Source organism: Chrysochloris asiatica, unplaced genomic scaffold (assembly GCF_000296735.1).
Source record: "Chrysochloris asiatica unplaced genomic scaffold, ChrAsi1.0 scaffold00004, whole genome shotgun sequence".
NCBI lineage: Eukaryota > Metazoa > Chordata > Mammalia > Afrosoricida > Chrysochloridae > Chrysochloris > Chrysochloris asiatica.
The window spans coordinates 32,636,645-32,647,067 of record NW_006408522.1 but is presented as its reverse complement, the minus strand read 5'-3'; the positions used below and the strand labels follow the sequence as shown (position 1 = coordinate 32,647,067).

Genomic DNA, 10,423 nt, shown 5'->3' with positions numbered 1-10,423 from the left:
TATGATTTGTTGAATGTAAAACTGATGATATTCCCTGTAAACTTTCACTCAATCCACAATAAAAACCTTAAATTTAAAGAAAATGTATTATACTCAAGAAAACAGATGAGAACAGCTAGCATTTCAGCAAAACCTATATATAAAAATTAAATGGAGATATCATTGAAAAATATAATGACTAAAATTAACAACAGGTATACTTAACAATAGATTTAACTCAGCAGAGAGAGGATTAGTGAACTAGAAGACAGAATAATAGGAAATACCCAAAATAAAGCACAAAGAGGAAAAAGTAATGAGAAATACAGATCAAAGCATAAAAGACTTACATGAACAGAAAAATTCTGTATTAAATTGGTTTCCTAGGAGGAGAGAGAGAATGAAGCAGAAGAAATGCTTTAAGAGATAATACTATGAACACTTAAAAAACTGGTCACCAATTCAAGAAATACTAAGAATTCCAAGTACAAGAAAGGATTCCTCAAAAGAAGTTGGGGTGAGGGTGGGGAGAAGGAAGGGAGATGAATTCTGGAAAGCCAAAAAATATAAATTGACAAGTGTCTCTTCAATTTTTGTGCTTCAGGTTTTTCCTCTGTAAAATGGCATATATAATACCTACATAGCAGGATTTTTGGAGTCCTGGTGTGGTGCTGTAGAATAAGTACTGAGCTACTAACCACCAGGGCAAGGGTTCAAACCTACCAGTTGCTCCTCAGAGACCCTATACAGGATCGCTAGGAGTTGGAACCAGCTTGATGGCACTTAACAACAACAACAACAGAAGGTTTGTTATAGGAATGACCCAATATGATCTGGGTCATGTGTCTGGTAGGTGCAGAGGATAGATAAATGATAGTTGATACTATTAATTATGCTAACACCTACAGCAAGAAAGTGACAGTGGAAAGAAAAGACATTGGATTTGGAACTAGAAGGCCTGGTATTGAGTCTCACTCTGCCATTTTCAAGCTTTCAGGCATTAAACAAAATATTGAACTTTCTCTGACCCTCAGTTTTCTCATCTGTAGTATGAGGACAATGTTGTTATTGTTAAGTGCCGTCGAGTCGGTTCCGACCCACAGCGACCCTGTACAGGGTTTCCGAGGGTGTAAATCTTTACGGGAGTAGAAAGCCTCATCTTTCTCCCATGGAGCGGCTGGTAGTTTCGAACCGCTGACCGTAAGGTTCGCAGCCCGAGTCGTAACCACTACGCTACCAGAGCTCCTTATGAGGACAATAGCAACACTGATATCGCAGGTGTTGTGAGATTGAAATGAGTAAATGGCACTGTGTAAAAAACAAAGTAAGATAGGAGATTAATGACCACCACCTTCAAAAGTTTTTACAGGATTCTTTTTGTGCCTGGTGCTGAATGTGTGTTTTATTTAAAAAAATGATACTGAAATTCATTGGGACTAGGAGTTAGGGGGCTATGGATGGATTTAAATGCACGCCTTGTTTATCATTCTATATTAAAGGCCTAGAATACTCAATACATATATAAATGGATAAACACAACCTTTGCATTAAAAAAGGATCCTAACCCAAAGAAATGACTGAAGAGAATTTCAGACTCCTATGGCAAACCAAGTTCTGGTGGTGCTGTGGGTTAGGATTGGGCTGCTAATCACAAAGTCACTTTATTCAAATCCATCAGCTGCTCCTTGGAAGACAGATGAGGCTGTCTGCTTCTGTAAAGATCTACAGTCTCAGAGCCCCTAGATAGAGTTGCTCTGAGTTGGAATCAACTCAGTGGCAGTGGATATGGCAAACCAAGGAGCCTTGGTGGCACAGTGGTTAAGTGCTCAGCTAGTAACCAAAAGGTCAGCAGTTTGAACCTACTGGCAGCTCTGCAGGGGAAACATGTGGCCATCTGCTTTTATAAAGATTTACAGCCTTGGGAACCCTATGAGACAGTTCTACCTTGTCCTAAAGCGTAATTATGAGTCAGAATTGACTCAAGAACACTGGGTTTATTTTGAATGACAGATCAGGGTGTCATAACCCTTAAAGTGTATCTTACATCACATGAAGTTTGCACTGACTTGGCAAATATGAATTAACTGTGAACTCTGACATTACAGGTGGTAAATGTGATACAATCCTTACAGGAAATCTATTCCTGAAGATGAATGTGATCCAAAGTCCTTCACCACCATCTGGGGCTCTTTTATCACCTGGTTCTTGCCTCATGTTTTTATGCCACTGATTGCCACTCACTTTGATCCTAGTCACCTGAATAACTTGCAATTTCCCATTGCTTTACCCCAGTGCCACCCTTTGCAATACTGAGTCTTTAGTGTTGGCTTTTAGCTTTCAGTGTAAATGGCACTTCCTCGGAAGCCTTCCTTGGTCCATAAACTAGTCTGGATTAGTTGCCTTTCTTTATACTTCCCTAATACCTTGGAAAAGGAGCTCTGGTAGTATAGTGGTTATGAATCAGGCTACTAACCTCAAGGTCAGCAGTTTGAAACTATCAGCTGTTCTGCAGGAGAAAGATGAGGCTTTTTACTCCCATAAAGATTTACAACCACAGAAACCCTATACCACCACCACCAACAACAACACCTTGGACTCATCCTAGTGGTCATTCTTACCTTCTGTTTACTTTTTAGTCTCCACACACTTAGACTTGAGCTCCTTGAGGGAGAGCACTGGTCCTTTTTGTTTTCTCAGTGCCTAGACCAGGGCCTGGGCTCTAATAGAAACTCAGTCGATATTTGTTAACTGAGAGAGTTAATGCATGTGGCAATAAAATCAGAGTTCATAAAAGAGTTCAAGGGTGTGGTGTCTAAACTCTTTCATATACTTCAGAAGTCATTATCTCTGTAAGACGTTCATCTCCATCATATTTTCCTTAAACCATTTTCCATGACTGACAGGTAATAATTATAGGATGAAATAACCTTAGGTTGATTTCAGATCCCTGTTGCCAGATCCTGGTTTTCTGCACACTCTCTAACAGGGCTATCAACCTACTATGTAATTCTTACCACGCCTGCTTCTCTCCCTTTGATTTACTACATTGCCCTTTTGTTTATATATAATGGAAGTATTTAACTTCCTTATTAAATTAATGTGTGTGTTAGTATATGCCTTAAATAGCTGTTGTGGTCATGTAGCCAACACCTGTAGGGCAAATACAGCATACCTTCCCCACAAGGATCTTTAAGCCATACACATCCTAAGAGAAGACAATGATTGGAGTTGCTCTGTGTTCAGTGGAATCCAGAAGTAGAGTTTGAATTACCATAAACACAAGTTGCAACCAATGGAAAAGTCTGAGAGTACCTCATTCTCTATCCAAATACTACTTGAGTAATTATTATCCTCACAACTGGTCCAATAAATAACATCAAGGTAACTAAAGAAAAGATCGAAGTTGTCAAAGACTTCATTTTGCTCTGATCAACCATCAACACTCATGGAAGCAGCAGTTGAGAAATCAAACGATATGTTGCATTATGCAAATCTGCTGTACAAGACCTCTTTAAAGTGTTGAAGTGCAAAGATGTCAGTTTGAGGAGTAAGATGTGCCTAACCCAAGCCATGTATTTTCAATAACCTCATATGCATGTGAAAATTGGACAGTGAATAAGGAAAACCATAGAAGAACTGATGCATTTGAGTTATAGTATTGGAGGAGAATATTAAAATTACTATGGACTGCCAGAAGAACAAACAAATCTGTGTTGGAAGAAGTACAGCCAGATGTTTCTTGGATGCCAGGATGGCCAGTCTTCATTTCTCATACTTTGGACATATTATCAGTAGGGACCAGTCCCTGGAGAAGAATATCATGCTTCGTAAAGTGAAGGGTCAGCGAAAAAGAAGAAGATCCCCAACAAGATGGATTGGCACAGTGGCAGCAGCTATGAGTTCAAGCGAAGCAATGATTGTGAGATTGGTGCTGGACCAGACAGGTTTCTTTCTGTTGTGCATAAGGTCGTAATGGGTCAGTACTGACTCAACAGCACCTACAGCGGTTATTCAGCTGGCTTTATCTTCTGAACCCCAATCATCCTAAGTCCACCAAGGACCATAATATATTGGTGGACTTTTAGCAGAAAGGTTGGAACTATTAAGACCGACAAATTTCTTGTATATGGTGTGGGAAGGGATTCAAAGAAAGCCCAAGTGTGTGAGGGTTTTTTCTAATATGCAATGATCGTAGGTAGTATTTGGAAGTACCTACTGAGGTGGTTGCTTTTCTAACTGGATTGTGACTACAAGTATCTTATTTGTTTAATATCATGTTTATCACCTTACCTCCTTCACAGGAATGTAAGCTCTAAAAGAGCAGGATCTTTGCTCTGCTTACTGCTTTATCCCCTACACTCAGGAGCATATACCAGGCATACACTAAATCCTTCCCCTGCCAAAAAACAAGCAAACAAATAAACATCAAAAAAACCAAAACCAGTTGCCATCAAGTTAGCTCTAATTCAAGGCAACCCCATGTGTGTGAGAGTAGAACTGCATTCCATAGGGTTTTCAATGGCTAATTTTGAGGTGCCTCTAGGTGGGCTTGAACCATCATCTTTTTGTTTAGCAGTTAAGTGAGTATTAACCATTTACATCAACCAGGGACTCCTAGACACACACTGTTATTGTTGTTGCTAAGTGCCATCAAGTTGGTTCCAACTCTTACTGACCTTGTATAGGGTTTCTGAATGAATCACTAACCTTAGAGTTAGCAGTCCTATGCTTATCCTATAGCACCACACTAGGACTTCACACTTGTTGTTGTTCTTATTAAGTGCCATCGAGTCAGTTCTGACTCACAAGGACCCTGTATATGAAATGGCTGGTGGGTCTGAACCACTGACCTTTCAATTCAAACTGACCTTAAGATCCAGTGCTTACTCTACAGCGCCACACCAACACTAAATATTTCTTTAGAGAATGGACTCAGGCATACAAAACAATAGGGAATTCCCAAACATCCAGTGAACAATTAGGAGCTGCTAAAAGGTAAGTTCTGCGTAGTAGTTACAAATTGGGCTGCTAACCTCAAGGTCGGCAGTTTGAAACTACCAATGGTTCCTTGGGAGAAAGATGAGGCTTTCTACTCCCATAAAGATTTACAGCCTCAGAAACCCTGTGCAGGGTTACTATGAGTCGGAACCGACTCCACTGTACTTAACAACAACAACAAAAAGAAAGTAATAACTACATGGGAGCAAGGTCTAAAGTTTATTGGTACTAAGGAATTAGCCATTACATCAACAAAACAACAGTGAGCTGCTCAGTAAATCTTCATCTTTCTTTGACCTCTGGGAGCAGTAAGTCATGGTCAAGCACAACCAGTCCCCTTTGACTTCTGTGCCACCTCAGACTTCTGGATAGGAAGGACACCATGGAACCCCTGGGTCCTGAACAGAGTCCTGGGGGAATGTGCAAACAGTTCAGGGAGTATCCAACCTGGCATCATTCTTCTGCTTCCAGTGAAGCCTCTGTTATTATGCGGCAATGGAACCGCTTACGTTTGAATGTTCTGCTTCTCCTGAAGCTTGAATGCATCCAGCTACTGTCCCAGAATTTATAAGCCAAATTCTACAAACACATTTCTGTAACCCTTGATGTCCTTAAATTTATTGCTCCTCAGATTAGCTTGAATCTGCCTTTGGCCACTCTTAAAAGGGACAGTCTTCAGAGTGATACTGGCCCGATGTTGAGGTTTAAGGATTCCAATGCTACAGAAAACAATAGAGAATGTTAGAAAAATGTAGGCATTATAATAGCCCCTCAAACCCTTTGCTACTTAGTTTCCTGATTTCTCCCCTCCCTAGTGTTCTTAGAACCTGACTTGTCCAGAAAAAAAGGACAGTGCTAATCCTTGGATAAAATGGGAAAGAGAAGCCTGGGACTCCCATTATTATTACATTATTCTCTGCTGCTTCTTGAAGAGGCCACTGCCTTCCACGGTCAGCACACAGTCAGCAACTGGCTCTAAGAGGGGGTTTTCAAATACCACCTGTATGGAAAGTGGTTGGTTCACAATGGCAGCTCCTAGGACCTAAACAGAGACACACAAATGAAAGGAAGAAGGGAATTAATATTCATTCACCAACTCACTAAACATTCATGAAAGGCCTACTGCATCTCATGGACTCCTGGTGTGGTGCTGTAGAATCAGCACCGGACTGCGAATGACAAGGTCGGCAATTCAAACCCACCAGCTGCTCCTTTACAAACACTATACAGGGCCACTATGAGTCAGAACCAACTCAACAGCACTTAACAATTGCATCTCAGGTAACATTCCTTTGATCTGCTTCCAGAAAACTAGATTTCCTTGACCTGTATTTTCCCAAATATTAGTTGAAACAAGTTAGTGAGTTGTGATCAGCATTTTTGAAAGCTGAAATAAAATAGAAGAAAATATCAGAATGCAAGATTAATGCCAGTATTGTTACATGAAATGTTTGTTAAGTATGTGAAACTTCAGTTATACATGTATGGATGTTTGTAAAGGGTTGTGATGTAAACACTTTACACTATTCAATTCAGAGGATGGAAAAGTCTCATGAATTGGTAGTCTGGTCATATTTCCTCTGCTCCAAGGATTCCAATCAAGTATGTATAATCCAGAGCTTCCAAAAGAGGCACGTGTATAATTTGAGGGGATAGAATCTTCTTGGGCAGCTTTTGTTTGTTTCTTTCTTCATATTACAATTCTACCCCATTTCTTCTTCCCCTCCATTCATAATGTGCTCATTTCCTTTCCTACCAGTGGTGCATGAATAGAGAGTAATGGGTTATTTAGGGCTGCAGCTAGAGGGGAAGTAGTCTCAAGAATCCTGGATATACTTTTTGACCAGTTGCCTTGGAGTTAACCTTGACTCATGATGATCCTCTGTGTGTCAGGGCAGAACTACAGGGTTTACAGAGGAAGAAGGCCACCAGGACTGTCTTCTGAGGTGCCTCTGGGGAGACTCGAATTACAAATCTTTAGGTTAGCAACTGAGCACATTAACTGTGTTCACCAAGCAGGAACTCCATCACGCTTTTCAAAACCCTCCTTAAAATGGACTTCAGCATCTGGGTTTGCCATATTCACCCTACTAGGTGGCACCCCGGCTCACTTGTTGTTGTTGTTGTTACCATCGAGTCGGTACAGACTCATAATGACCTTATGCACAGCAGAACAAAACACTGCCCAATCCTGGGCCAACCTTACTATTGTTGCCACACTTGAGACCATCAATGCTGCCACTTGGCCAACCCATCTCGTTAGGGGTCTTCCTCTTTTTCTCTGACCCTCCACCTTACCAAACATGATATCCTTCTTCAGCTACTGGTCCGTCCTGACAGTATGTCCGAAGTATGAGAGACGAAGTTTGGCCATCCTGGCCTCCAAGGAGCACTCTGGCTGCACTTCTTCCAACATGGATCTGTTGGTTCTTTTGGCAGCCCATGGCACTTTCAATATTCTCCTCCAACACCAAAACCCAAATGCATCAATTCTTCTACGCTTGGCAGGGCTTAAAAGGAGCTCGCTTGGTTGGCATATAGGAAACAACACTAGTAGGAAGGGAACCCTGATGCTTTCCCATTCAGAGGACCATAGAATGTGAGAGTAGGAAGGGTCCTTAGAGGCTACCTCTTCTAATCCTCTCGTTTGACAGTTTGAGAAGCAGACACCCAGGAACTTGTCTCAGAATATATAGACAAAAATGACAGTTTGAGCTGACCTTTTAAGTAGTGCCATTCCCCCCACCCAAATCCCTCCCACTTGAATGTACAGTTTCTACTGTTGACCAAGTACTGAAGATCAATAGTGAGAGAGAAGCTCAAGAAAGGGATGCCTCCCCGACCTTCCCAATGGCCAGTTTCTCAAGAAATCTCTAGTGCTGCAAGAGGACTGAGTATTTTCAGATAAACCTGACCCTCCTTAGTGGGTCAGCAGCTGGGGGCACCAGAGGTGGCAGAGGAAAGAAGGGCTACTGTACTGTGCAGGTCCAGGCTGCCCTCTCAGAGACTCCACCCTTTCCCAGGTGGATTCCAGGATTGTTCCCATCCCCCAGCCATTTTCAGGGATCTTGCCTACATTAATCATGATGCCAGGATAGGCCAAGGTGATAATCTTGTTCACCAGGATCTTCTCAGGACAACTCATCTCTTCTCCCAGAGCACTGATGCGGATCAGCTTGTCCATTGACAGGTACTGGCTGTACTGGGAATAGGGGATTTTGCAGGGATGGATCTTTTCTAGAAAGAAAACACAAGGATGAGGTGAGAGTGGTTGAGGAACTCAGTTGGGGCTGGGTTGGATGTGGGGGGTTCTTCTATGGAAAGGAGGGAGTCAACATGTACTGAGTTGCCGTAAAGCATAGAGCCCCCATGAAGCTTTTCAGATGAGAGACTGAGCTTAAGAGAAGCTAAGTGGCTTGTCAAAGGTCATTATACTAGTAAATGCTGAGCTGAAGATTCAACCAAGGTCTGGATGACTCCCAAACTCAGACTTTTTCTACTAAACTAGGTTACTTCCTTACAGTAATAAAAAAGGGGAGGGAGAGAAGGAGGGGAGAGAATGGAGAATGAGAAAACATGAGGAGGAAGAGAAGGGAGGAAAAAGGAAGGGATAAAGGGAAGAAAGTCTGTTCAAGAGAGAGGAGTAGGAAGGGAGGTATCACAGGGATCGATTTCTAAGACCATTGGCAGTTACATAACCACTCTGTGTACACAGTCTGTCCCCATGCCCACACCCAGAAGCCTGTACCTTCTTCAGCAGAGAGGGTGATGAATGCTGTGTCCTGCCAGAAGGGGGGCAGGGGGCTGCCGTCATGTAGCAGGGACTGGGCACTCAGGTTCACCTTGAGGTCCTTGAACTGGGATGACATGTTGAGAGCCACTAGAGCAAAGCTTATGTTCTGGCCCATGTTGGCTGGGTTGAGCAGCTTGAGTTTCAGGGAGACCTGGACAACATCACTGGTCCGAAGGGAAGGTGTAGCTAGGCTTCGAGGGCTGTCCCTGCTCAGTGTCATTGGCCTAGAAGGTTGAGCATCATATCCTTGGTGGGAGCCTTGGGTCCTTCCAGCCTTCAGCTTCTGAAGAGCCTTTAGAAACACCTGCCTCTCCTGGGGGGAACCTGGGAGGGGAAAGTATAGCACCAGCTATGGGCCAGGCTGACTCAGGAGGTAAACCTTGGCTTCCCCCAACACTTACACCTATACCAGCCGTATCTGTAAAGGTGTTGACAATAATAATAAATAAACAAATTAGGATCAGCACTGGACTGTGAACCACACAGTCAGCAGTTCAAACCCACAAGCTGCTCCTCGGAAACCCTGTACAGAGTCGCTATGAGTCAGAAATAACTCGACGGCACTTAACAACAACAACAACAACAAAACAACAACCATTCATTAGGGAGTCCTGGTGTGGTGCTGTAGGATAAGCACTGAATTGCTAAACACATAGTCAGCAGTTCAAACTCACCAGTCACTCCTCAGAAACCCTATGAGTCAAAACCAACTCAATGGTACTTAACAACAACACCAGCCACCACTCACTAAGCGCTTCCTTAGAGTCAGGTTTTGCTGAGCACTTTGTACCTTTAATCCTCACATAAACCTTAAGAAACTGTATTATTATTGTGATTGTTGATCTAGATGAGGAAAATGGGGTTCAGAGAGGCCAGATCACTTGTCCAAGTTACACAATTATGATTTGGAGTCCAGGCTGAAACCATTGCCTCACTCCAAAACTCTTGACCATTCAACTCTATCCTACTCTCAAAGGAAGAGAAAGGCTCACAAATGTGGAAAAGTAAAACTTTTAAAGCGAATGGGGCATAATGGTTCTGTCCCCAAACCAAATTTATGGCAGGATATAGACTAATTCCTGGAAACTGAGAAACAGAAGCAAAACAGAGGCAATGGCCCAGTCCATTCCAAGGCTCTAGTAGTGTAGTGGTTACAAGTCAGGCTGCTAACCTCAAGGTAAGAAGTTCGAAACTGTGAGCCGTTCTGTGGGAGAAAGGTGAGTCTTTCTGCTACCATAAAGATTTACAGTCTGGGAAACCCTATACAGGGTCGCTATGAGTCAAAACAGACTCCACGGCACACCACTACCACCAATAACAACCACTAAAGCTAAAGATGAGATTAAAGAACTCTACCAACTTCTTCAGTCAGAAAGTGATCAAACATGCAATCAAATGCATTGATAATTACTGGTGATTGAAATACAAATGCTAAAAACAAAAAGGAAGAATCAGTGTTTGGAAAATGCTTTGGTGATACAAACAATGCTGGAGATCACATGACAGATTTTTCAAGAAAAGTGACTTATTCATTACAAATATCTGTTTTCAATAATATAAGTGGTGACTATATATATGGATCTCACTAGATAGAATGTAAAGGGATCAAATTCATTACATCTGTGGGAAGAGGTGATTGAGAAGTTCAATTAT

General features: G+C 42.2%; 1 protein-coding gene across 2 annotated transcripts in view; it reads right to left on the bottom strand.

The window, feature by feature from the left end:
- Window positions 1–5,531: 5,531 nt before the first annotated feature.
- The window catches only part of TGM5 (transglutaminase 5), a 61,977-nt gene continuing 57,085 nt past the window's right edge, over window positions 5,532–10,423 (bottom strand). For both annotated transcript variants that reach the window (XM_006831723.1, XM_006831724.1), the window contains 4 exons: window positions 8,726–9,094; window positions 8,054–8,214; window positions 5,886–6,019; window positions 5,532–5,696 (listed from right to left, as the gene is read on the bottom strand). In XM_006831723.1, the coding sequence (XP_006831786.1) occupies window positions 5,543–5,696; window positions 5,886–6,019; window positions 8,054–8,214; window positions 8,726–9,094 (818 nt within the window). In that variant the 3' untranslated portion in view covers window positions 5,532–5,542. The remainder of the gene's footprint in view (window positions 5,697–5,885; window positions 6,020–8,053; window positions 8,215–8,725; window positions 9,095–10,423) is intronic.